The 27030-nt window shown below is 56.2% G+C and overlaps 2 protein-coding genes across 6 annotated transcripts in view; one reads left to right on the top strand and one right to left on the bottom strand.

The window, feature by feature from the left end:
• SMARCD3 (SWI/SNF related, matrix associated, actin dependent regulator of chromatin, subfamily d, member 3) overlaps nt 1-24337 on the bottom strand; it is a 30009-nt gene extending 5672 nt beyond the window's left edge. Inside the window, exons 1-3 of one of the 3 annotated variants that reach the window (XM_066237649.1) lie at nt 24237-24337; nt 22638-22778; nt 311-522 (exon numbers count right to left, since the gene is read on the bottom strand). In XM_066237649.1, coding sequence (XP_066093746.1) covers nt 311-522; nt 22638-22676 — 251 coding nt within the window. In that variant the 5' untranslated portion in view covers nt 22677-22778; nt 24237-24337. Of the gene's footprint in view, nt 1-310; nt 523-3016; nt 3238-7833; nt 7911-22637; nt 22779-24236 lie in introns of those variants that run through there. The other 2 variants (XM_066237650.1, XM_066237648.1) reach the window with 2 other exon arrangements.
• Nucleotides 3546-7010, top strand: LOC136309489 (uncharacterized). 3 transcript variants are annotated; one of them, XM_066237653.1, is made up of 3 exons: nt 4020-4063; nt 5405-5450; nt 6043-7010. In XM_066237653.1, the coding sequence occupies exons 2-3, from the start codon at nt 5420-5422 to the stop codon at nt 6936-6938; spliced, it is 927 nt and encodes a 308-aa protein (XP_066093750.1). In that variant the 5' UTR covers nt 4020-4063; nt 5405-5419; the 3' UTR covers nt 6939-7010. The 3 variants fall into 3 exon arrangements, 2 of the variants coding, with proteins under 2 accessions (XP_066093749.1, XP_066093750.1); XM_066237652.1 differs by lacking the exon at nt 5405-5450 and having other exon boundaries at nt 3546-4063; XR_010726279.1 differs by lacking the exons at nt 4020-4063; nt 5405-5450 and adding an exon at nt 4094-4599.
• Nucleotides 24338-27030: the final 2693 nt, after the last annotated feature.

Raw genomic sequence — 27030 nt, forward strand, 5'->3', positions numbered from 1 at the left:
GCTAGTACCCCCCACTCCCCACCCCCGCCCCCAATCCCAAAGAATAAAGCATCACTCAGGCCCTGGGAACAAGGGGTGAAGAGAGGGAATGGAGCAAGTGACAAGGAAAAGGGCGCCACGGCTGCAGCTTGTCTAGGTGGGCACACAAAGGAACCAGAGCAGTGCCCCCTCAGCCCACCTCTCCAGAGGGCATACCTCCCAGGACGACTCGTTCCCTGCAGATCTTTTCTCCTCGCCCCTGCCAATCCCACTCCTCGCCCACCCACCCCATCCCTGCGGCCCTCCCCCTCCGTGCCGGGCCCCCACTCACCTGCGGCTCCGCGCGGGGGCAGTGGGCACAGGCTGTCCCTGGCTCTGGGCCTGGCTCTGGCCGGGCGGGGGCGCTGCTCGCTTGCGGGCGGGCTCCATGCCCGCGGGGGCCAGGCCGGGTCGCACGGCGGGGCTGCCCATGTACGGGGAGCCCGGGGGGCCCATGGGCGCCCCCTGGTGGGGCATCCGGGCTCCAGACGGCATCCCGGGTCGCTGGGGTGGGGTGGGGGTAGGGGGCCGGAGTGAAGCAGAAACAGGCGCCCGCGGGTCAGACCAGGGCTCGGCTCCAGGCGCAGCGAGCAGCTCGTCTCCCCCACCCCAAACCCCCAGCCGGTGACCCTGATGCAGCCTGCGTGAACGAGGGTGGGAGGGGCAGGGGCGCCGGAACCGCCCGACTTTGGAGGAGGGGGCTTTGCGTCCCCCTGCAGGAAGCTAACTGAAGCCAGGCAACTGCATGGGGTATCACCAGCTTCAGGTTTGAGGAAGATACCGCGAAAACGAATACTAATGGCGCCTTTCAACCTTTCCAAAGGATGTGCACATCCTCACGCTCCTCTAAGGGACAGACTGAGCGGGTCCTTCCATCCCCACTTGACAGATGAGGCAACCGCGTGGCTCAAAGAGAAAAGCAACCTAGCCAAGGTCATGCAGCTGCTCCTGGCAAAGGCTGCACCCGGTGGCTGGTTCCTGAGAAGCAGGGGTTTTCAGCTGTCTGCCGCTTCACCTTGGTTAGGGGCTGAGCTCCCTGCTGGGACTCCTACGGGTCCCTCTTCCCATTCATTCTCTGCCTCCTGGCTGTCCTGCCTTGCACTACTGCACCCCACATCTCCGCCCACTCTTTTCTGCCCGGCCCCTGCTTTTGACCCCTCAGCCCCAACCCCTACCCCTTTGGTAGATGTAGATGAGATGCAAATACGCCAAGTGAAGGGGTCCACAGACTTTTTAAAGCCCACTTGTTTAGATTCCAGAGGAGAGAATGGGAGGGCAGAGGGGCTGTAAAGTGGGGGGTGGATGGGATATGGACTGGGACAAGGAGACCAGGAAGATTAGGGAGCAAGGGATGCAGCCCCTGTGCCCTCTTATCATTTAAATACCACCGCTGCACCTCCAGGAGCACAGTTGCCTCCAGGAACTAGGAGGAGCCCTGACCTCAAGCTTGGTGAATCCCTTCTGACTGCCAACTCTCCCTCCAGCCCTGCAGTATGCCTAACCCTAATTCCCAGCCAGCCAGCCAACTGTTTCTGTCCATCTCTCCCACACTGAAACCTGCCTGTCCATGTGTCTGCCTCCCCCACCCACCTGACCCTGTCACTCATACCTCCAGGGTGGTGGCCCAGAATGGAGCCCAGGCCGGCCATTCCCCACCAACACAGATGGGGCGCTGGGAGTTTGGGCAGTGGGGCTCATAGCCACTCCAGAACTGAAGCTCTAAGTTGGCCCTCCCCCCCCCCAAAAAAAATCCACAAGTGTAGACTTTCTCCATCCTAGATCAGCCTCTTTAAAGGGACTCCCCCATGCAGCAAGGTTAGGACTGGTAACTCAGTTGACCAACACAAACACCCCTGGGAAGTTATCCAGAGATTCGGACTGGAGGACAACCTACCCCAAGGAAACCCATTTTCCCTATCAGCGGCTCTCCCGTTTATCAAGGTCAGTAATACTTGCTGATCTGCTAAAGAGGCCCCGGAGAGCTGTGGCCATCACCAGGACCACCTCTCTGTGAAGGGCCAAGATTCTAGGGACTCTGGCCTCCCTCACTGAGAACATGCCTTCCTTTGGGGTCACAACCAAATTTGGCCATAGTAAACCTGACTGCTTCCTCTATCCCAGGCTCCCACCCCAGCGCCCACCCCAACTTCTGGAGCCAATGCCCCTCCTGTCCAACGGCCCGCCACACTCCTCCCAACCTGGCCCCTGCTGCCTCAGCTGGAGGCTCCCATGCCCTCAGGTGGCCCTGGGCTCTCTCAGGCTCACTGTATGCCTCCCAAACCAGCTCTTGGCAGGACCATGCTGCCCTGCCCCTTGGCTTTCCAGGCCTCGCTTGCCTGACTCCAGCCCTTCCTTCACACCTTTGAGGTATTAAGGACTCCAGCTTTTGGTGGTTGAGTCTGCCAAGGCGATCCTCAGACCCCTTCATTGGGGGTCTGTCCCTAAAGAGGGACTCTCTCTCTGACCCAAATGGCAGAGGACATCAGCAAAGCCCCACAGCCCTTCTGATGGCATGCAGAGGTTGTTCAACCAGACAGCTTCCTGCTCACAGTGCCTCCAGGGGTCACCTGCTCCTTGCTCCTGAGATATACTCTCCCAGCTGATGAAGAGACAGCCTAATCCATGCCATGTCCCCCACCCCCACCCCCAGGGCAGGGTTAACACCTGGGCCCACAAGGGAAAGAACGGAAGAAAATGTGTCTGGTACTGAGGGGACCCCCCCACTTGGGGGAGACAGTCCCCAAGTCCCACCCCCAGCCCCTGACAAGAACCCATGTAGACGCCTCCTTTCCCGCCCGGGGGAACCCATCGCCGGCCGGCAGCCTGACGATGTGTTCTGTGCCAGAGCGCCAGGCAGTCCTGGGGCTGGGCCGCGGGGCCGTGGCGGCCCCGCTAGCTGGTGGGAGAGCGGGAACCCCCTCCCGGCCCCTCCCGATCAACCCTCCATTCAGCCTGAGCCAGCTTGCTCACCCTCCCCCGCTAACTTTCCCCCACTCACCACCCCATGGACCAGAAACTCAAAAAGTTTGCTTTTCGTGGCTTTGCGCGCCCCTCCGGCAACTTCGTCCGCGGCCATCGGGGTGGGCTGAACGGCTCCTCTCTCTCTCTTTCTCTCTTCCTCTTTCTTTCCCTTTTCTGCCTTTTTTTTCCTCCAACTCTCCCCTCTGAGTCCTGCTGGGCTCTCTCACACTTCTACTCGAGCGGAGTGGGGAGGGGGCCCCTTCAGGGCTGCCCTGACGGCCCACGGCCCACGGCCCACGCCGCCGCCGCCGCCGCCGCCCGCCCGCCGCCGCCGCCGCCGCGGCTGCCGCATTCCTGCGCTGATAAGACAGAAATAGTCTGGCGGCCCGGGGTCTGCCTGTTGACTCGGCGGGGACAGAAAAGCCTGCTTTTTCAACCCTCGCTTTCCAAACAGCGCAGATAAGCAGCGAGGCACGCCGGCCAGCCCGGGTCCCGGGCGCTGGGCAGCGGCTCTGCAGCCGAGGCCACCCGGGGCCCGCGGGAGGCAGCGTGGGGAGGGGATGCGAGGGTGGTGGCGGGGGGGGGGGGGATCGCAGGCCGTTCGGTTCTCGCCACAAATAGTTTCTCAGTTTAGGGAATCGTTGGCAGAGCCAGGCAGGGAACAGTCAGTTCCAACTTTCCCCCAAGTGACTCCTGCTGCATTTGGAGGCCCTTTCCCCAGAGACCTGGCAGGCCAAGTAGGGAAACATTCGCTGGAAGGAATGGGGAGAGCCCGGCCCCGGCCTGAGCCCGAGCCGGAGGAGGCCTTCCTCCCGCGCCTGGCGGTGGCGGTAGATGTACCAGGGAGGCATTGCCTCCCCCCCCCACACACACACACACGCATGCCCACAGATGTGTGCACCCTTGTCTGCCCACGAGTGTGTCTGCACCCTGGTGTGGGCACAGCGGCGGCTGTGGGTGTGGATGTTTATGTGTGTGCACAAACGCCTTCTCTGTGTGCCTTTCTCCACCGGAGACGCGGGGCGCGAGGGCGCGCGAGCGGACGAGTGGGTGGCAGGACCTGGCCCGGGTCTTCCAGCTCCGTGTGAGTCTATTTCTGGGCCCGTGCGTCTTTGTTTGTCTCTGTATGTGAAAGTGAGGGCAATAGGGGTTGTATTTAGGAAAGAGGGCGGTGGATTGGGCTCATGAGAACAGGAAGAGAAAAATGTGGGGGAAGAGAAGGAGCTGGGGTGGGTGCTTGTGGATGGATGGGGCAGAGAGAACGTGGCGGGCAGGGCTTGATGGCTTTGGAATTGGTTATGGGGCAGAGGACTCAGAGGAGTTGGGGCTACTGGGTATGGTAGGGCCAACCTCAAGACCCCAAAGAGAGCAGGGGTAGGGGAGGGGTTGTGAGGGAGCTCCAGAGGGCTGGTGTGGTGGAAGCTGGCAGTCTCCGAGGTTAAGGAGGGACAGGAAATAGGAGGGGCAAGTCCTGAGATCCACAGGCTGGGAGTCCTGGACCCGCCCATGTCCCTAAAGACCACACCCCTCTCTCCTCCTTCTGGAGGAAGAGCCCATGGGTTTTAGGACAACAGTAGGTCAAATTAACGGGCCTCCTGGGGCTGCCCTGTCAGAATCCAGGTATTGGGGGTGTGGCAATTTATTGGAAAACTTATTTGAAGTTAGGCCCCCCAAATCCAGCATTGGGGCCGTGGGGGGGGTCAACCCTTCAGAATGCCTTCAGAGGTCGGGACAAAGAACTGTGGCAATATTCAGCTTTCGGGATTTCTTCTGACTGTACCCTGCTTTCCCCTGGGCCATGGGGCACCCACTGCCAAACCCCTGAAAGGCCAGAGAGGACGTCTGGTCCACAGTGGCCATCATCTACCCTGCACTTAGCTCCAGGCACCTAGAGACCCCCTTCCTATGTTTCCCCCCAGACCCAGACACACAGAGAGAGAATGGACCGTGGGGCTGGGGTGGGAATGGGTGGGTGGTTCCCATAGGCTGTGAAGGTGACTGCAGGCAATCTGGGAGGTCACCTCTCCAGCCTGTTCACTAACCTGCAAAGCCCCTCGCTCATTCCCATTTCTAAGCCTCTGCTCCCGCTATTCTTTGCCTGTAATGGCCTCTATTTCTGTCTGCCCGTTTGGATCATGTTCATCCTTCAAAGCTCCCCTCAGGTCCCACCTCCTCCAGAAAGCCTTCCTTGATTCCCCTTGTGTACACAAATCTTTCTCTTCTCCGAATGCCACTGCCATCTATCCTGTGTCAGGAGTTGGCACTGGACTGACTAAGGTCTGATGTGCCCTGTGCTTCATGTGTGCTAGGTTTGGGTTCCCAAATAGGTTGTGGCCCTCTGAGGGACTGGCTTCAGTCCCACTCTTCCCTGGGCACTGGGACGCCACACGACCAAATGCCTGCTAACACCTGCAACCACCCACAGGACAGTGGCCAGTGGATGGAACTCATGCTCGGCCACTTACCTGAAGGTGTGAGTCACCATGGGCGCCCCCACTCTCTGTGGGTGCTTCTAGCATGGGCTGGTGAAACCACGGGTCTTGGAGGTTCTAGGGGACTGGGTGGTGGTAGACCCCTCTAGGCTTTGTGTAAAGCACACAGTTCTCCATTCTTGGAGAGGCCTTTGGGGAAAAGATAACGGCAGAGGAGGTGGATGGATGGGCACTCCAACTTAAGCAGCTGGGAAGTGTGAGGGTAGAACCACCTAGCACTTGTGAGGGGGTTGGTCTTGGTGGGAAAGGTGCCTGAGGGGGTCAGACCACAGGCTGTGGTGGAACCGTAGAGCTGGTATCACTCAAGTCCATAGATAACTAGATAACTCCTGCCTGGGCCAAGCCAGGACCAGGGCCGCAGCCAGCAAAAGCCCCAGGAGACATCTTTAAGCTGCCCATAATGCATACACACCCTGCTCCATATTACCAGGCACACACTAATGCAACACCAGGGGCAGGGGCCACAAGGATCTACACTTGTGGTTATGGCTTAACCAACTCCACACCACACTCACAAGGCCAGATTCACAAGGCACCCGCCCGCAGACACGTCTGCATGTTGTCTTTACAGGGGCGACCCTGAGGTGTGGACACAAAGGAACCTTCAGGCCAGAAGGCAGAGGCACCGGTGTGGGTGCCCGGCCAGAACTCCCACATCACAAAGGCCAGGATCTCCAGTCACTCAGCCAGCTCCCAAAGGGCGCTCAACAGTGCCCCGCCACTGTCCACTGTCGCCTGCCCAGCAGTAAGGAGACCAGGGAAAGCCATGATTCCAGGGGGCTGGGGGCCTTCCTCCCAGCCCTCTTAGCCAGGCTGACCGTCCCAGAGAGCCAGGACCAACCAGGACCAACGCGTGTCCGGGCGGAGGACGACCGCCCGGTGTCCCGGAGCCGGAGTCCCCCCTGCCGTCCCCCCATCTCTCCTTTCCTCGCGGAAGCACCACCAGCACCAAATGGCAAAGCGCTGCTCCCGGCACAGAGAGAGATGCGCCTCGGCCAGCAGGACTGGCTCGGGGCGCCCCCAACCGCACCGAGCACTGGGGCACGTCCTGGCCAGTGGCCACCAGCCCTCGCCCTTGCCCGCCCGAGCCGGGGCAGCAGCGGGAGCCCCGCCGGAGCCGGGCTGGGCATGCGCACTGCAGCCTCCCTCCCGGTGAAGGTCAGCCCAGGGCCTAACTGCAAGACTCGGTGGAGGGGGGAGGCGACAAGGGGTGGGGGGGAGAGGCAGCAAGGAGATTTAACTCCTTCCCTTCGGGAAGAAAGGTGGTCACCGGGGATGGTGCCCGAGCTTGTGTCCCACCCTCCCTTCTTCTGTCTTCTGTGGCAGGCCGTTGTGGGGACCCTGCTCAGGGGGAGGAGGAGGCGGGGGAGGAAGAGGGAGAATGGAAGAAGGAGGCGAGAGGAAAGGAGGGAAGCTGGGAAGGGGAGTGCAAGGAAGGCAGGGGAGGAACAAAGGAAAGGAGACTGAAGGGAGAGGTCTGTGTCTGCTGCCCCCTTTCCTCTGTACCCCAGCAATAAAGCGTTCCTTAGCAGAATGGAACTATGCTCTTGGATTGGTACTGGTGTGTGTGTGTGTGTGTGTGTGTGTGTGTAAGAGAATGAGAATGAAGTGAGACCACCAGGAGCGCTTAGACTGAGGACCCCTAACACTCTCCCTCTGAACCCTAGGGCAAGCCAGGAGAGCCCAAGGCAGCTCTGCTTCACCTTACCTGCCTGGCAGAGGTCCCAGGTCCCTGGGGAATCCTGGCCAGCCCGTGGGGCCAGGAGAGGACTGGAGGGGAATCTTCACCTTAACCCCCACCTCTAGGGAAGGGTTTCTTCCAGCCAGCAGATAAGACATTGGCAGACCAGACCTTGGGCATGGGGGCACACTCCCACATCTCCTTCTCCTTCTCCTCCTCACCCCTCAGATCAGAACACAGCAGTGCTGGGTATCTCTCTTCATGCAAGAATGTGTCTGTGTCCAGCATACCCTCTGTTACTACCAAGGGGGCTGTCTGTCTTTCTGTGAGACTTCACCTTCCTATGTCAGCTTCACACACACACACACACACACACACACACACACACACACGACACAAATAAGGTAGAGAGAAACAAAAATAAATAAAAACCCAAATAAAGAAAAAGTGGGACACCAAAAGAGTCGTGTGACCTTGGACAAGTCACTGGCCCTCAGCCTCCTCAGGAATAAGAGAAGGGCCTCCCCCCCACCTGAAATCCACAGATTCCATAAGACAGAGACAGGAACCAAGGCAGACAGCCGGGAAAGAGAGGGAGACAGTCACAGGGAAGCAGGACCGCGCCAATTCAGGGGGTGCTGCTGGCCCACAGTGAGGCCGTGCTCCGTCACACACACACACCTGGGTTGAGTCCTCACCACTATGCTGTCAGCCCCTGGTGGAGCAGGGCAAGGCCTTGGCTTGTGGTCCCTGGGGGCCTGGAAAAAAGTGAGTCGAATCAGTGGGTTTTGTCAGTCTGTGGGTGCTCCGTGACCCCCTTCCTGCCCCTCACACACAGCACAGACATCACATCTGGATGCTGAAACTGCGGGTCATGAGAGGAGAGCTGAGGCTCTGGGACCCTGAGCATGCACAGCCCCGATGGAAGGCATGATTCCTCTCCCCTTCATGGCCACCATTCTTTGGGTAGTCTCTTGTAACCATTCATGTCCAGAAGCTAGTGGCTCTGTGCAAAGGAGCGGAACGGGCCTGGTCCCCATTTTGACAAGTAGGGGGTTGGTTGTGACCTGGCGTTTGCATGGGATCTTGAGTGGTAGTCTCACAGCCCATCCTGGCTGCAGCTCTGCCCAGTGGGGCAGCAGGGATGATCCCCATAGAAACTTCCTCACTCTTGCCCACTTCCCCTCTGAACCAGCTAGACTCAAGGCAAATGCAAAGAGGATCAATGACCTCAGGATTCAGGCACAAGCTGTCAGGATGCCAACCAGTACCCATGGCCCTTCTTCTGTCCTGAGGCCAAGGGCCTACTCCTATCCACAGGGCTGGGGAAACGCACCCATCCCCATGAGATCCTCTGTCTGCAGCTGAAGCCATCCCCCTACCCCTGCTTCTGCCATCACCCCAATGCCTGAGGCTCCTCGGAGTCACCTACCTCTCTTTATGTCCCAAACATCCTGCCTCACCTTCAGACCTATCGACAGACACAGGTTCAGTCCTCAGCCTGGGGAGCTGGGGCCCAGGTTCAGGGAGCAGCCTGTGACTTCCTGTGGACACTTAGCCCTGCTCATGGCTGGTGACATGGTCTGGGGAAGGCTACCTCCTCCTCATGGGCTGTATCCTCTCTGTGAAATGAGACACTGCCGCCTTACTCTGGAAGGCCCTTGGCAGGTGTGCCCGGGGAAGGGCAGAGAGCTGCCCCCATCACCAGCCCGCAAGCATGGATCCTAGCTACCCAGGGTCCCTGGGCGGGGAAGCTCCTTGTCCCCACTTCATGACCAGTGTCAGGACAATGTCATAGTGACCGAACATCCCACCCCTCACCCTGGAAAGCTGAGGCCTCAACTACTGCTCTGACCAGGTGTTCAGAGAGGTTTCTGCCACCCACTACGTTCTGAGGTCTGGGATGTCGCCTGGCGAGTGGAAAATGCTGAACACAGAACAGAATTCACCTGCATTCTCTTGAAGACATTTTTGGGTCAATTAAACCAAATGGCAGTGGGCAAGGGAATGTTATAACAAAACATCCAGGGAAGCAACTGGAGAGCTGGCCTCCCAGATGTTTTCAGCTCCGTCCGGAGTCAAGGGTGAGCCCCATGTATAGGGTCTGAAATGTACTTTGCTCTGCATCAGTGGGGGGGGGGGTGTTGAGTGCACCTGCCTGCCTTACTGGGCCACTCTCATCAACTCCTGCACGCTGGGCGCTGGGCTCCCTGAGACTCCATGAGTCCCATGTGCTGCTCCCCTCTCCGACCTGAGCCCTTCCGCTCAGTCTGTCATAAGAAAAATATCTAGTCCACTGGGTCACTTCTGCAAACATTCCTTTTGCTTTCTTACTACAGCAGCTGGGGCCCTGCCCAGAGGATGTTTTCCCAGACCCCCCCTACCACCACCACTGACCTCAACATGGGGTAGGACCCCTCCTTGCCCCTGGCAGCTGCTTTCCAGGCCCCTGTCTTTATACCTTACCCTCCTGACCCCCTTCCCACAATACATGGCACCTTCATTTCCTGAGGGTCTCAGCTCCCAGCTCATGGTCACTCCCTGCGGTGTGACTCTCTGCCCTCTCCCTGGAGCTTCTCAGATACTCTGGCCCTGGTTCCTTGGCCACCTCCCCTCCAGCGATCCCCCCTTCCATATACCCCTCATGCCAGGGTCATCTCCTGGACCTTGTCATTCCAGCCATTGCAGCCCCCACCCCCGAGATCAGTCTCGAGCACCTCATTCTCTGACCACTCTGTCCAACACCCTGACCTCCAAAGCCTATGACACCACTGGGACCACTGGGCTTTCTCTAACCTGCATCCCCCCATCACAAAGACACCCGTATATAGACTCTCTTCTTTTAAATTACAGGGACGTAGACAGAACATAAAAGTTACCATATTAGACTCTCTTACTTAAGAGTTAAATCCAACTCCACCAACCCTCCACTGCACCCAGCACCTGACTGAGAAAGACACAGACCCACCCACCCTCCAGGACCTGGTCTCCCACTGCCACTTCTGGAGCATGGACTTCCTCATGCTGCAGGCCACCCCAGTCTTTCCCCGGTCCCTTCACTTCCTTCCTTGATCGCACTCCGACATGACTTTCCCTCATCTCCTCCAACCTGCAGCTCTTCTCCCACCTCACTCCTGGCAGACGCCCTTGCTTCTTGCTTTCCTGAGATCATGGAAGAAACTTCTGGACACTCCCACCTTCCGGCTGCTCTGTCTCGTTCCTGTGGGACTTCTTTGTGTCTGCTTTGAAGTCCTCTGGTGTTCTGGCTCCTGTCCCCTCTCATAGCCTCAGGAATATCACTCCAGCAATTCTCACTCACACCATCTAACGGTCAGTTTCCCCTATTGGACACTTCTTGCCCTTACCCCATCTGCTTATCCCATCGGCCACCGCCCAGTTGCAACAGAACTTCTCAGAAGAGTTGTCTCCAGCCCTGGCAGGGTAGCTCAGTTGGTTGGAGCACTGCGATTGCAGGTTCCATCCTATGGCAGGGCACATACAAGAATCAACCAAGGTGCCTGACCTGTGGTGGCGCAGTGGATAAAGCATTGACCTAGAAATGCTGAGGTCGCTGGTTCGAAACCCTGGGCCTGCCTGGTCAAGGCACATATGGGAGTTGATGCTTCCAGCTCCTCCCCCCTTCTCTCTCTCTGTCTCTCTCTCCTCTGTCTCTCTCCTCTCTAAAAAATAAAAAAATAAAATAAAAAAAGAATCAACCAAGGTGAATGCATGAAGGGGTGGAACAGCAAATTGATGTTTCTCTCTTTATCTCTCTCTCAAATCAATCATCATAATGAGTTGTCTCCATTCAATGTCTTTTCTTCTTCCCCAATCCCAACCCTTCCCAGTACAAAGCCTCCCATGCTGTTAGGCTCACCAATGAGCTTTGTGTTGCCAAATGTCACCCTCAGTTCTCAGGCATCATCTTGCTAAACCAGCTGCCTCAGTCCACACAGGTGGCCACTCTCTCCCCTTGGAAACACGCTCAGGTCTTGACTCCAGGGCACTCCCCTCCTGGGTTTGCCTCCTGCTGCTCCTTCTCATCTGCCCAGCTGTCCGGCCCATCTTCCCTCTCAGTGCAGGAGCGCTTCAGAACTCACGCCTGGGTCTTCCTCACTTCCCCACAATCGCTCCCCTGGTGACCTCATCCAGCATCATATCTTTAAGGACCACTTCTACGTTGACAACTACCAAAGTTTTCCTTCCAAGCAGTCCCCTCTCCCAACCCTTAAGACTTGAATATACAGTTGAGAGTCCTCTGCTCAACACTTCCACCCAGATCATTCATAGATGGCTCAGCTTTGGTTGTGGGGATAGGAAGGCGAGGCTTTCTATAAATGCCTGCCCTCTGTCCACATTCTTCATTCTCCTTCCAACTGCTCAGACCCACAACTTTGGAGTGATCCCAGAATCCTGCCTTCTCTCCTCCCACATCCAATCTGGAGGCAAGAAAGTCCTGTTGGCACTGGGTCCAGAATCCAACCCCTTCTCACCTCTTCCTGCCACCACCTGGTCCCATCTGGGAACAGTGTCTAGCTTGCTTTCAACCTACCCCAACTCATGCTCAGCATGGCAACCAGAGTGGCCTTTAAAAAGAGGAACCTGGGCCTGACCTGTGGTGGCGCAGTGGATAAAGCGTCAACCTGGAAATGCTGGGGTTGCCGGTTCAAAACCCTGGGCTTGCCTGGTCAAGGCACATATGGGAGTTGATGCTTCCAGCTCCTCCCCCCTTCTCTCTGTCTCTCTCTCCTCTCTGCCTCTCCTCTCTAAAATGAATAAATAAAATTTAAAAAAAGAATCACACACACTTGCAAAATAAAACTTTAAAAAAAAAAAAAAAGAGGAACCTGGCCTGACCCGTGGTGGTGCAGTGGATAAAGTGTGGACCTGGAACGCTGAGGTTACCGGTTCAAAACCCAGGCTTGCCTGGTCAAGGCATATATGGGAGTTGATGCTTCCCGCTCCCCCTTTCTCTCTCTCTCTCTCTCTCTCTCTCTCTCTCTTTCTGTCTATAAACATGAATAAATAATATCTAAAAAAAAGGGGGGGACCAGATCATGTCATTTTTCTGTTTGAAACTCTCCTACCCCCCCCCCAATCTTATTCCAAGTAAGAGCCAAGGAGGTCCTGCAGGTCCCAGGACCCAGTCCCAATGCCACTCCGGCTTTGTCTATGCCCTCACCTCCCACCACCCCTGGACTGTCCTCTCTGCCCCAGCCTCTGGCCTCGTGGTGGTTCTGCAGAAACTCCAGGCGCGGCCACCCTGAGGCTTTGTTCCCTCTGCTTGGGAGGCCCTTCTGCATGGCTAACTCTCCCATCTCCCTTTGTTCAAGTCTTTGTTCAAGTGCCCCCTTCTCAATGGGCACAATCTGTCCACACCATTAAAAACTGCAGCCTGCCCCCCCCCCACCACACTGTTCCTTCTCTCATTCTGCTCATCTTCCTGTGGGGCTGCCCACCTTTCATCGCGCTACATCATTGGCTTACTCCTCCTGTGAGTGTCAACCCCTCTCTCCCCTGGTGTGAATGTAAGCTCCAAGAAGGGAGGTGTCTTTCTGTTCTGTTCATGAACAAATCCCCAAGAGCTGGCACATGGTAGAGGCCGTGACCTCACAGGGACAGAGAGAGCCTATGCCAAGTCAGCTTGGGGTTTCCAGTGCACTTCCCAATTCTGGATGATGTTATAACTGGTGCTCCTGTTACGGCAGGATTCATAGCAGTAACATCATCTTAGGTTTGAATAGAACTTGACTGTTGGCCAAGTGCTTTCACACAGTTGGCCTGATCCTGACAGAGACCCTTGCAGGTTGGGGGGGGGGGTAGGTAGTATTCTTATTCTAAAGATAAGGAAAAGAGCCCTGGCCGGGTAGCTCAGTTTGTTAAGCGTCATCCCAATATGCCAGGTGTGGGTTTGATCTTTGGTCAGAGCACATACAATGAATGTATAAGTAAGTGGCACAACAAATTGATGTTTCTTTCTCTATCTCTCTCCTTTCCTCTCTCTCTCTAAAATTAAATTTAAAAAAATAAATAAATAAGGAAAAGAGGCTTTGTTACATGTGTGGCTGGGACTGCAAATCGGTCTCCCAACCTCAAGGTCCCTGGGTTTTCTCTTCCATCCCAAGCTGCCTCCCCAAGGCCCACATAGAATGCCTTCCCACCGGGAACAGTCACACACACATGCATGTGGGCCCGTCCACCTTTCCCGAACACCTGCCTTGTAAAGAAGACAGTCAAGACCCCGAAGGCCTGGCCATTGAAGCTGAATTATCCTCTGTTATCTTTTCAAACTCACCCCAAAAGATCTCAAGCAGATTGTGTCAAAAATTCTGGGAAATCTACCATCAAGGTGTCTAGAACAAACTCCAGTGCATTTGAGGGTGTTCCTTTAGGCCTTTCCTGTGTTAGAATTACCGAAATAATGAGCCTCAGTTACACTGTGAATAAACCCCCCGCTCCCGTGTTCGAAGCAGTGTAGGCAGTCTAGCTCTGCACATTCCCACAGTGGGCAGAGCTGGAGCCAAGGCCAGGGGCAGCCTGAGTTCCAGCAGGCGGGGGACTCGAGAGACTCCACAGTGTCAGGGAGTCCCTCTGTCCCCCGAGCCTTGGCTCTTCATGTAGCCGGTATAATGTAGGATCATACCCCCCGGAGGATCTCACCACCTAGAGAGCTCGTCTTTCTCCGGCATCAAACATGACTCCTGATGCTGAAGGCCGTGGTCCCAGTCCCTCTGTTATGGTTGAATTGTGTCCCCTTCCCCTCAGCCCCACCAAACTCATTTGTTGGAGCCCTAACCCATAGCACCTCGGCATGTGATCTTATTTGGAGACATGGTCTTTAGAGATCATCAGGTTAAGATGAGGTCATTAGGGTGACTCTAACCCAATATGACTGCTGTCGTTATAAAACAGCGGAAGTTTGGCACAGAGGCTGACGTGCACAGAGGACACAGGAGAAGATAGCCATCTACATGCCAAGGGACAGGCCATCCTCACAGATCTGCCCCCAGAAGGAACCAACCCTGCTGACACCTTGATCTCGGACTTTTAGCCTCCAGGACTGTGGGGAAATGCATCCCCCCCCCCATCCGGGAATACATTATGGTGGCCCTAGGTACTGATCTGTCCCTCCAACGCTGCTCTTGAATGTCCCGATGCTGGCCTGCATGTGCCCCCCTTGCCCATCCAGGGGCCATCCACTCTGCCTCCGCATTCTGAGCATGGCTCACAGAGCAACGGGCTCCTTCACCACCACACAGGACAGAGCTTGGCCCAGGAGACCTAGTCTGTGTCTCTACCCTATCCCCTGTTGACAAGAGGACAACAGCGTCAAGTCATGCCAACTTGTCTGAGCCTCAGTCTCTTCATCTTCAAAATGGGTATGCCATCATCTCAACTGTCTCACTGGGTTACTATGGATAGCAAAACAGTAACAAGAGGACATGTGGACATCCTCTGTCCACAGAGGACTGGATAAAGTCAGCACTGTTATTAACAAAACACACTTTGGTAACAGACCTTCCCACTTTGGACTTGTACTGCATACACTTCACTGTTGATTAAACCCTCACTTCCCTTCCTACTCCGATGGTGCCAAAGCATGTCGTTCCATTCTTATCAAGTTTCCTTTGTGGACTCAAGAACAGATGCTTATATTTATTTATTCCTGCTCATATTCACCTGGTAAGCCTTAGCCCATTATTCTGGCTTGAGAGATTTCGAATCTCCATTCCATTCCCCAATCCATTCCCCATCCTTCCCAGCTAGGCATCACTCACAAGTCCATTGGGCATGACCTTCTCTCTTCATCCCGGTCTTTGCTGAAGGTACTTAAAGAGGACAGGCACCAGGACAAAGCCCTCCCTCCAGACAAACTCTCCCCTTTGGGTTTAGTCTTCAACTGGCAGTAAATTTACCCCACCGTAGAAATATCCAGTTCCAGGATGGGGTGTCAAGTGGTTGTTTCAAATCAGCCACAAAAGGAGTGTTTACACTATGGGAATTGGCAAACAATACACATCAGAGCTTACCTCCCCCTTCCCAGCCTGTGAAGAGCTAGTCCTTGGGTGACTCTAAACCCACACACCACTGCCTCCAGCCATCATTTAAGTGCCAAACTCAAGACATTAGGGAAGACTGTCAAATGCCTCCAAATCAACACACGTATCTTTACGGAGCTTAGTAGCCTACAAAAGAGTTCAATATTCACTATATAATCTGGTACTTTCAACATCCCAGGAAGTAAAAGGGAGAGATATTACTTTACCTATTTAAAAAATGTGGGACACAAAGGTTAATAATGATGCACACAGAGCCAGCTGTGGAAGGTGGGGCCCCTGCCCTGGGTTTAAACACAAAGCTCCCCCCTTCCCACCAGCAGCACATCATGGAGGATTAATGAACAATGCTTCTCAAAAGGGGATCCCTGACCCATACTCAGGAGGCGGTCCTCAGGTTTTGACAAGGCTCTTCACATTTTGTTTATAACTCATTCACAAGAGACTGCCTAACGTGACAGCACTCTGTCTGAGATGTTTCTCAGACGGAGGCCACTGCTACCTGGAGGCCCTCATGTTCTCGGTGTGAGAAACGTTCTGAGCCCAAGGGATGGAAGAGATGACGGGGGACAGGCGATGATATGAGGAAAGTTCAAGGTGGATGTTACAAATTGGGCAAGACGGACAACTTGCACTTAGCCTACCCTGTGGGTTTTTTGTTTTTGTTTTTTAGCAAGAGAGAGACAGACAGAAAGGGAGAGAGATGAGAAGCATCAACTTATAGTTGTGGCATCTTAGTTGTTCACTGATTGCTTTCTCATATGTGCCTTGACCAGGGAGTTCCAGCTGAGTCAGTGACCCCTTGCTCAAGCCAGTGACCTTAGACCTCAAGCCAGCGACCATGGGGTCATGTCTATGACCCTGTGCTCAAGCCAAATGAGCCCCTGCTCAAGCCGGCAGCAACCTCAAGGTTTTTTTTTTGTTTTTTTTTAATTTTATTTATTCATTTTAGAGAGGAGAGACAGAGAGAGAGAAGGGGGAGAGGAGCTGGAAGCATCAACTCCCATATGTGCCTTGACCAGGCAAGCCCAGGGTTTCAAACCGGCGACCTCAGCATTTCCAGGTCGACAGTTTATCCACTGCGCCACCACAGGTCAGGCAACCTCAAGGTTTTGTACCTGGGTCCTTTGCATCCCAGGCTGATGCTCTATTCACTGTGCCACTACCTGGTCAGGCTACCCTGTGTCTTAAACACTTTTAGAAACCTTACAAATGGGCAGATTTCACATTAAAAAAAAACAACAACAGATTTTCAGAATCTCTTAAAAAACGGGACATCTGGCAATAAAAGCCCACCAATACCTTGAAACAGACAGAGGTGCAGAGGGGATGCCCTCTCTTGAAAGGGCAAAAAGCTCTCCAATTCATCCCCCATTCTCTATTTTAGGGGCTACCAACTCAAATGCCCCAAAGGGCCCCAGCAATTCATATGAATGAGTGGCCTGGGCTTTGAGCCCCTAACAATTAGCCTTGGACCCTGGGTCTCAGTGCTGTAGGTACACGGCACAGCTCTGACGGCCGGAAGGGACTCTCAACCCAACCACTGGAGGTCACTCAACCTCTCTGTGCCTCAGCTTTTCATCTTAAAAGTGATGACAATAATAATGGCAATTGCCTTCGAGTGCTGCGGTGGGGATAAATCAGGTAATCCATGAGAAATTCTTAACACCATTCTTCAACTCTCCGTGAGCCCTCTACCAGTACTGACCGCTGCTGTTCTGACCCCGAGTGTGTTTCCCTCTGTCCCCTCCTGCAGATGGCTGGTCTGAGTCTCTGCTGAGCAAGTGGGGTGGACAAAAATGGGGGATGGGGGGCAGTTGCAGAGTGTGTGTGGGGTCTTGACAGGTGGGGGGCTGTGTCATCCACCAAACAGGTAAATTTTTGAAAGGGTTTCTAAAGACAGGGCTTTCACCTATAGGGAGAAGCTGGGGTGAGATAGGGCAAGGGGTAATCAAGTAGGGACTCAGAGGGGAAACAAAGGCAAGAGAAAGCAAAAGCAAAATGATGCTTATGGCAGGAGAGCTCCGTTGGTTAAGAGCCTCCCCAAGAAGTGAGAAGTCATCAGTTCTATCCACACTCAGGGCACACACAGGAATAGCTTGATGTTCCCGTCTCCTTCTCTCTCTCCTGTTCTTTCTCGATGCTTCCTGCTGGGTCGGGGAGGGGGCAGGTGAGTAGGGTCTGTGAGAAAGCCAGAGCTCAGCTTCTCCCCCCTCTATCCAGGTCCCCACCTGCAGGAACCTCACCCCTCTGCCACGGCCACTCCTCAAAGCCACCTAGCAGTGTCCCTGCTGCTGCTCTGCCTGCCAAACCCCCACCCCCTGCCAAATCTGTCCATAGCCCCAGAGAGCCGGCAGCCTGCAGAGCCCTCTCCAGAACCCCTGTGCTGGCTCACTTGTTTCTTTTCTTCTTCCAACTAAAAACTTTATTAGAGACAAAAAGCCCTCTTGAATGTGCAAACTGCATCCAGCTGGAGGGAGAGCTGCTGGCTGGGAAGAAGGGCTGAAGTGGACGAGACACGATGACACCTGAGCTCCCTGGTGTGGGACCAGGGTGGAGGGACATCTGGGCCAGTGGGAGGAAGCCCCAGGGCTTCTCACTGACCCCCAGCCTTGATGAGCTGATGGTAGGTCAGGCCTGGAACCAGGGGAGACACTGGTCACTGACAGAGTTGTGCTTTGGCGATGATGGATAGGGCCATTGCTGACCTTCCCCTCACGCGGGGCCTTGGATGGAGTGCTCTGTACTCGTGCCCACCAAGTCCTTACAGAAGGGGCACTGACTCCCACCTTACAGACGAGATGCTGGAGGTCTGAAGAAACCCAGAGGCTGACACCACTAGGTGGCCCTGCCCTCTTCAGCCGTCTCTCTTTCCCCAGCAGGCACCAATGTCATGGGCAGCTTGCACGTGCCCACAGGTGGGAACATTTGAAGAAGCCAGAGCTGATATTACCAAGAGCAGATGCAGAGAGTGTGTGAGGACCGCCTCCAAGTGGCTGGGGGCAGACACATGTCACGGAAGCAGAAATAGCCTCTGTGACGCCACAGGGCAAGACCCGGTTCACTGGGGGGAGGCGGCTCGCTCGCCCCAAGAACAGTAGAGATGGAGAATGGACCGCGCTTTGGAATGTGGTGAACAGGTAGGTCCAGGGGTGGGGGGGACTGCCTAGCGGGGGCCAAGGACACTGGGACGGAGCAGCTTAGCTGTTGGCAGGTCAAGGTGGGCAGGCAAGAGAGGCCCCCGCTTGTGGGGGTATACAGAGGGCATGGCCAACAGTAAAAGGCTCATTTTAGGATCAGCTGGCAGGGACACCTCCTTTCTCCCCTGACAGCCCCATTCATTCACCCATTCATTCATTCAAGGAACATTTTTGTTCTGTGCTGGGCAAGGCAGATGCAGCCTGTGCCTTTAAGGAACCCTACTATAAAATATTTAAGCTTTTAGTGTAGAAGAAGGTGGGACTTGACACAAATGGGGAGAGAGAAACTGTCCCTGGAAGGAGTGGCATTTAAGTCAAGCCTGGAAGTACAAGCATGATTAGGCAGGTGAAGGGAGCTGGAAGGGTGTAGCTGGGGAGGGGAACAGCATGTGTGAAGGCTACAAGGAAATGGAAGATGGAACAGCCCGGTCTGTGTGGCAGAAAGCCCATTCTGGATGCCTTGGTGGGGTGGGATTGAGGGGAGGGGGACAGACTGTGTGTGGGCACCAGTTAGGTGACTATCTCTGGGTCTAGGCAGACAGCAACAGCAGATAGACTGGGGTGGTGACGTGAGAAATAAGCTGATGGAATTGACATGTGTCTAGGAAACCAAAGCAAACCAAAGAATGAGGTGACTGTTCCAACGGTGAGAGAAGGGGTGGGGTCACAGGTCAACACCCAGGTCTGGACTGTCAGCTGTGTGGCTAGTCCCACCCGCACTGCAGAGGGGACCCTGGTCTCATGAGTCCATGTGTTCATGACCCCCAGCCACTTGGAGGCAGTCCTCACACACTCTCTGCAACTTTCCCTGCAACAATGTTGAGAAATCCTTTCCACCTGTGCCTATTTCTCAGTGGGCTCAGGACCTGGGGGGAGGGGTAATGGTCAGGCAGGTGGCAGGTCCCTCCCTACACACAAACTCACTTATTGGGTACACAGGCTGATCGAGGTCTTTCCTTCCCTGTGAGGACATTCGCCTTACCCCAGGAATGTGACACTATGTGACTCTCGGTTTGAAACAAGTTTCCCCTCTGCCGGATCCTCACCAGAAACGCTGTTGTAAATATCACCAGAGAGGATTTCCTGAAGGCAGGCCATGCATTCCTCCACTTTCCCTAAATTTTATCATCAGATTGAGCCACGAGCGGCAATATGTTTACGGCTGCCCAGCTTGTGTGGGTCCTTGCCTTGCCTAGACAGTGGTCGGCAAACTCATTAGTCAACAAAGCCAAATATCAACAGTTCAATGATTGAAATTTCTTTGAAGAGCCAAATTTTTAAAACTTAAAAAACTATATAGGTAGGTACATTCCTTATCTAGGTAGCGCCTGCATGTGGTATTTTGTGGAAGAGCCACAGTCAAGGGGCCAAAGAGCCACATGTAGCTCGCCAGCCGCAGTTCACCGACCAGGGGCCTAGGAAACTGTCATGGTGTTGTTGAGGACACCGCTTCACTTTGTCACCCAGGGTCCCCTTTATGTCATCACACAGGATAGACTTCTTGGCAATCCATTCCCCCCTCCCTGTATTCCTGGTGTCCCGATTTCCTCCCTGTCCGTGTCTCTGCAAACTGCCTCCAGCCCTTCCTGTAATGGTGCATCTTCTGGTCTCTGGTCCCTTCCCCTCCCTCCCTCCCTCCCTCCCTCCCTCCCTCCTTCCCTCATGCCACACCAGTCCTCACACTGGGCCCAGAATGCTTGGCAGTCTGGAGAGACAGTGACATGGAGTGACCTGAGTCTGTACATTCTGGTAAAGGCACCAGGGGGTGACATGCTTGTGACACAGACTCTCAAACTTCCTGGAGGTTTAATTCCCAAGGAAATCAATTTCACATCCTGGGAAGCAAATCACGGGCTGGGCCAGGCTGAGAGCAACTCCTCTTCCGTAGGGTCCCTTACGGACCACCGAGGGTCCTTTACACGCCTCACAAGCACACGGGACATTGGGAGGACAAGGCCCTGCAAAGTGTCCCTCAGCTGAGCACTCACCAGAAGCAGGCTAACCCCACGGGGGCTGCAACTTAAGAGGACTCAGAATCCAGCCAAACTGGAGAGGTGTTCAGCATCCTCCCCTGATACCTCCTCCTAGTGACACCTCCAGCTCATTACCTCTGCCACTTAACGCTCACTGACAATGAGCTCTCACTTGCGATCACACCATGAAGCGCTGGGGGGACAGGGAGGGGGACACAGACAGTCTCCGGCTCTGCGCACCTGGTCAAGACGCCAGCCAGCTGGGAGTTTGTCAATATCCCAGTGACAGCACGTGCCGGAGCCGCCAAGTGTCAAAGCCAGCTCCATGCCTGCTGCTGCTCATGTGGGGTGAAGGCCAGTTGTAGGTTGATATGACTCCACAATAAATAACCAGGAACTTTCCTATCACCTCAGCCCTCACCACTGTCATCACATAGGGAGGCTGGGGCTCCCCAGAGAAACCTTAGGTTCACCCCGTGACTGAGGCCACTCGAGGACCTGGTGTCACCTGGATGAATTCACTGCCCCAGGGTTTCCCTGCCTTCCAATCATTTCAAACTTCCCCTCTCCCTCTCTCCATCCTCGGACAAGGCCTGAAACAGCCTGGGGTCACCTATCTACTGCTCCTGGGGAGTCTCTGGGGCTTAGCTCAGTGCAACCCAAATTAGCAGCAATTTATGAGGACTCACCAAGTGGAGACCTGGCTCTGCTGTATTTCCTGGGGACCTCAGCTGCCTCCCCACCTCCACTGGACCTGGCCGCCACCTCCAGATACCCCAGAACTTAAAGCCACCCAGGAAGCACATGTACGTGCACATTCACAGTCCTTTTCTTTAGGACTCCGCCTTAAAGCCAACCCTGCAAGCTGAGGAACACGTCCGCACTTAATAACCTAAGACAGTGCTTAGGCTGGGGTGCAGTGGACGGAACCTGTGTTTGGGGGCCTTGACATTCCTGCCCCTCTCTGCATTTGCTGGGATGCATTGCAGCTGACGGTGTTCCCTGCCACCCATGGACAGCCAGCAGCCGGTGCTCTGGGCACAGCCCAGCCACAGTGTGTGTAGTGGAGAGGGTGGGGTGCCCGGCCTTCAGAGCAGCCCCACCAGCAGGGAGAGCTCCCTGCAGCAGCTGAGGAAGACATGCTCACCCAGCCTGCTCCTTGACCCTGGTACCCGCTGACCCCACCCTCCTGTCCTCTGAAAGGCCATCTGTAATTGTCCACAAAGGGCCTTCCCTATGTGTCCCTCCTTGGAGCCCTGAGGCCTGACCTGTCTGCTGTGGCACCTCCAGTGAGATGGCCTACGTCCTCTCCTCCTGCCGGCCAGCGGGCCCTGAGGGCAGGGACTGGGTCCCACAGACCCAGGGTGTCACCAGGCAGCCCTCACCTATGAGGAGCCAGAGCGGCAGGTGTGGCCAGACAGGCAGGGCACAGACTGGACAACAGGCTTCCGACCAGCTGCAGCCCCTCCCACAGATGAACGGTTCCTCAGGCAGGTGGCCTTTCCCTCAGCACTTTCTCCTGACCAGGGGAACAGACCTGGGACTAGCTAGGCCGTCCTCCTCACCCTCTACCAGGAGGCAGCGCAGGACTAGCACCTCTGTGCCGTGGGCACTTCCGAGCACCTCTGAGCCGCAGGCTTGCCTTGTGCCAGTGCAGGGTATAGGCTCCCCCAAGGCCATGTGACAGGCTGCCACTACTGACCCTTCTGCTAAGAACAACCCCCTGCCTGGGTCCCAGAAGGCTTTTTGACGTTAGCCACGGCATATTTGAGGGTAGGTTACTAGAGGCCAAGTTGGGCCAGAGGTCAGCGGTTCCTCCCAACAGGTGGAGAGCATGTGTGCACAGGGCGTGTGTGTGCATGTGCGTGTGCGTGTGTATGTGCGTGCACACATGCACAGGAGAGGGGAGAGGAGGTATATGTCTGGGTGTCTGTTGGTGGCAAAAAAATGGAACAAGCCAGGGCCCCAGACCATTTCCACTTGAACCAAAAATGTGGCTTCAGGCTTGCTGGTCCCTGGCTCAGGCTGGCTTTCAGGGAGAGGACCCAGGGATGCTGAGAGATGCAGGTGGAGGGGGTTGTCAGTGGGGTCTGGACACAGGCTCCCACTGCGGGAGGGCAAAGAAGAGGCACTGCCATGGGTCTGTCTGGGGCCGAGAGAGGGGCCCGTGGAATGTGACCAAAGGCCAAGAGCCAGCCACTCTTCATAGGGCCCTGGGCTCCTGCTCCCAGGCCGGTGGGGGAGGCAGCACCTACCTGTACCACAGCGGGTGGGTGCTGAAGGCCTGGAGTCATAGGTGGTGGGGTCCTGCAGCAGGGCAGTCATCCAGTGCCTGCTCGGTGCCCGGGCCCAGAGCCCGCTGCACCTGCAGCTCCAAGCGCCATTCTGAGGAGGATCTGAAAGGAGAGGGCAGTGGGAGGGCAGCTAGACCCTGAGCCCCAAGGCTGACTCGGACCTCAGGAGGCTGCTGAGGACCCCTGAGGGGGCCACCAGTGGGCTGGTCCCTGATGGGAAGTGCCCAGGACCGAGGCAGCGGATGACGGCCATCCTGGGCCGGGGCACAAGGCAGAACCCCGGGGTGGGAGCTATGTGTGCAGGAGGCAGTCGGACACCGGCCCCTGCAGGGTGGAGCTCGGATGAAGCAGAGAACCCTGGCAGGCCCGGGTTCCTGCAGGGACATCATTTCCTGGGACTTGGCAACAGGTTGGGGGAGAGAGCAGGGCACTGGAGGTGAAGGGCATGACTGTCAGGCCAGGATGGAACCTGGGTGACTTCCGGTCACCCCCAGGGTCATCCCGAGGGAATGTTTGGGGTGGCCGGCAGGTAGCATGAGCCTACTCCGCTCACTATGTGCACATCCTCCCTGTATTCACCCCTGTGAACCTGGGGCCACAGGCTGGGATCCGCACTGAAGTCCCCAGACAGACAGTGGGGTGTGGGGGTGAGGACAGGGAGGTGCTATAGGTAGGGGAGGAAGAGTAGGGGCTTAAGAGTGTGGTTCAGGGTCAGGTGTAGGGGCTGGTGACTCTGAGAAAGGTGAGCAGGAGGGGAGGGGATACAGAGGAAGATGCCAGAGGCGACAGTTCAGGGGTCCAGGGTTGGGGGAGGTGCCCTGCAGAGAGGTGGGAGACAGAGGGGCACCTGAATGGGAGAGAGGTGTACAGGCCGGCAGGTGCCAGGAGGAGACATGGGAGGTGCCAGGCAATGGGGAGGAGGGGTGTGGGGCAGAGGGCAGGGATGCCAGGCAAAGGGGAGGGGACAGGAGGTATGACAGTGGTGGAGGAGAGGAAGGTATCCAGCAGGAGGGTGCCAGGCCAAGGGAAGGAGGGGGAACGCAAGGGCAGGGGCAGGATGGAAAGGTAGCAGGTGGGGGGAGGAGGGAGAGATGCCCAGCAGGGGTGAGGGCAGATGGGAGTTTCAGAGAGGAGGGCGGAGGAGGTGCGAGACAGGGGGCAGCAGGAAGCAGCGCCAAGTAGGGGGAGAGAGAGAGTCAAGAGGCGGGAGGATGCCAGTCAGGGAGAAGGGGGATGCCAGGTAAGGGGAAGGTGCCAGGCAAGGGACAAGGAGGGAGGTGCCAGGAGAGGAGTGGAGGGGGAGATGCCAGGCAGGCAGGGGGGAGAGGGATGCCAGACGTGGAGAAGGGGTGCCAGGCAGGCAGGAGGCGAGGAGAAACCAGGCGGAGGAGAGGGCGGTGGGGGAGAGGGATGCCAGGCAGGGGAAAGCAGGGGGATGCCAGCAGAGGCAAGACGGAAACTGCCAGGCAGGGAAGGCGGGGGGGGGGGGGGGGGCAGCGCAGCGCGGCCGGACAGCGTCTTCGCCAAGGGCCCGGGGGCCGCGCGGCGCGGGTCGCTCACCTGCTCCCCCGGGACCCCAGCCCGGAGCGCGGCCGCCCGTTCCCGGCTCAGCGCTCGGCCCGGCCCGGCCCGGCGCCTGCGCCGCGGCAGCCCGGAGCGGGGGAGGCGCAGGGAGCGTCTGCAAAGAGCGAGGAGCTGAATAATGAGTTAGGGATCAGAGCAGGCAGCATCGCCCCATCCATGGAAACGCGCGAGTATCGCGGCGCACCCTGGCCTGGTCCATTGTGATTTATGATCCTCAGCCTGTGCACAGATGTGCCTTAGGTCTGTAGGTGCACCTGGGCGCCCTCGCATCCACATAGACCGTCGGAGCTTTCTATGTGACCCCCCAGACATTACCCACTCCAGGACCACACAAATGCACACACGCGCACACACACGCATGCATACTTTACTGGAGGAGAAAGGGGTTTAAGTTCCACTGCAGGTTCGGGGTCAGGCTCTGACTGATGCCCCCCTCCAACCTCGATGCACTCACAGACTTATGATCTAGTCTGGGTCCCCTAGTCAGCTTGACTCATTCATGTCTCTGCAAGGACTCTAACAGCCAAGGGAAGCCCTTTCTGGGTGTCCAGCCAGACCTGGGGGCTCTGAACACTATGAATCATGGGCTGGCTGGCTCTATGTGGTTGACTGCTCCCAGCATCTTGTATCAATGGACTCACACACTGATTGTCCTTTTATGTCTGGCGTATTCCACTTAGCATGATGTTCACAAGGTTCATTCACGTGGTAACCTGTGTCAGAATTTCCTTCCTTGCAAAGCTGAGATTCCACTGCACGTGTATATACAATGTATATATGTGTACAGACCACATTTTGTTTATCCATTCATCTATCTGTGGACAATCGGGCCCTTTCCACCTTCTGGCCACTGTGAATAATGCTGCTTTTATGGCCCTTTTAAAATATGTTGATGTTAGCCTGGCCAGAAACCCGCTTGGCTCAACGCTGGGAAGGTGCCCTCCTGCCACCCCTTGGGCCATGTGTTTCTGTTTCCCGTGGCCCTGCCCAGAGCCCTGGCCATGCAGCGGCCCCACTGTGGGCTTTTTACCCGACGGCTAGCTGAATGTCCATCATCAAACTCATTCCTGTGCCCCTGCTCATAAACGGATGTGAATGCAGGGACTTCGTGCTGCCCTTCCTGGGAACATCTGCCTGTGGACCAGGGACTCCTGAAGGGGCAGGGAAGGGTCCGAGGATGGCAATTTGGGGGTAAAGAAGGCTTAGCTCAGTGACCTGGGGGAGACATGGAGAGCAGTCTGGAGAGTGTGGTCTGAGAGGGGCTGGCTGGCTTCCCATGACACAAGCACCGGTGCCCCTGGTGCCCAGGTCAGTGCTGACACTTCACTCCTCTGGGCTGAGAAGGGGAGGGGCAAGCATCAACTCACTGTTTCACTTAGGTGTTCCATTTAAATATTTTCTTTCTGTAGATTGTCTTTTCATTATCTTTTTTTTTTTTTTTTTTTTTTTTTATTTCTTTATTTTTACAGGGACAGAGAGAGAGTCAGAGAGAGGGACAGACAGGATCAAACAGGCAGGAACGGAGAGAGATGAGAAGCATCAATCATCAGTTTCTCGTTGCGCGTTGCGACTTCCTAGTTGTTCATTGATTGCTTTCTCACATGTGCCTTGACCGTGGGCCTTCAGCAGACCGAGCAATCCCCTGCTGGAGCCAGCGGCCTTGGGTCCAAGCTGGTGAGCTCTTCACTCAAGCCAGATGAGCCCGCGCTCAAGCTGGCGACCTCGGGGTCTCGAACCTGGATCCTTCCGCATCCCAGTCCGACGCTCTAGCCACTGCGCCACCACCCGGTCAGGCAGGTGTTCCATTTAGTTGTGTACTCATTGATTACCTCTCCAATGTGCCCTGACCAGGGGCCAAACTTACGACTTCTAACACACTAGGTTGGTGCTTTATCCACTGAGCCACCTAGCCTGAGCCAGAAAAGAGTCCATTTAGACAGTAACAACCCTGCTGCCACCCAATCCCCTCCCCTCCTACCGCCATCACCAGCTGTTGACTTGGTGGAATAAACTTTATTAAATGAGCCCTTCCGATGGGACAAGTGGTCAGTTCGGGAAGTGAGCAGAAGCAGTCCCGACATAAGGATGTGTGGGGTGGGCGTGGGTCCCTCAGAGAGCCCCCAGAGGGAGAGCAGGCAGCAGGCCTAGAGCTGGCCCAGGCCTGGTGCAGACTGGGCATTCAGGGAAGCCATACAGGCAGCCCTGCCTTCTCTGACCCTGGGCCCCTCCCACGAGCCCCCTTTCTCCTCCCACTTCTCACAGCCTGGGAGGAAACCACCCATGCTGCCTGGCTCAGCCGCATTATTACCAGGGATTAAGCCCCAAACCCTTCTAGATGACTCCCAGGTGGGCCGGGAGCACGCCTCTATCCCAGCACTTAACACCTTGACCCTAAGGCACTGTTCTCTTGTCCATGTCTCCCTCTGGACTGCAGACTCCAGGGGGGTGACACTGGGGTTTGTCAGCCTGGACACTCGGGGGGCCAGCACACTCCTGGCACAGAGTAGGGCCCCGGAAGGGTTTGGAGGAGGAGGCAGGCAGAAGGGCCACGGCTGCAGACAGGCTGGTGGTGCCAGCCCAGGGAGGCCTGGGGAGGGCTGAGCCACAGACCAGGGTAGACCAGGCTGGGGATAAAGGGCCGGGATTGTTCATGCTTCACTGGTTGCACAGTAAGAATTTGGGACCCTGGCCGGGTAGAGCCCTGTCCCTGCACGCCGAGGTCACAGGGCAGGGACCCTTCTCATGTGTGCCTTGATCTGAGTCAGGGCAC

The sequence above is a fragment of the Saccopteryx bilineata genome, chromosome 6 (assembly GCF_036850765.1).
Source record: "Saccopteryx bilineata isolate mSacBil1 chromosome 6, mSacBil1_pri_phased_curated, whole genome shotgun sequence".
Classification (NCBI taxonomy): Eukaryota; Metazoa; Chordata; class Mammalia; order Chiroptera; family Emballonuridae; genus Saccopteryx; species Saccopteryx bilineata.

Coding starts and splice junctions, on each gene's coding strand:
- LOC136309489 (XM_066237652.1), top strand. CDS start 3,814: ATGTACCAGGGAGGCATTGCCTCCCCCCCCCACACACACACACACGCA. Junction 4,064..6,042: donor CCCGGGTCTTCCAGCTCCGT/GTGAGTCTATTT, acceptor TTGTCTTTACAG/GGGCGACCCTGAGGTGTGGA.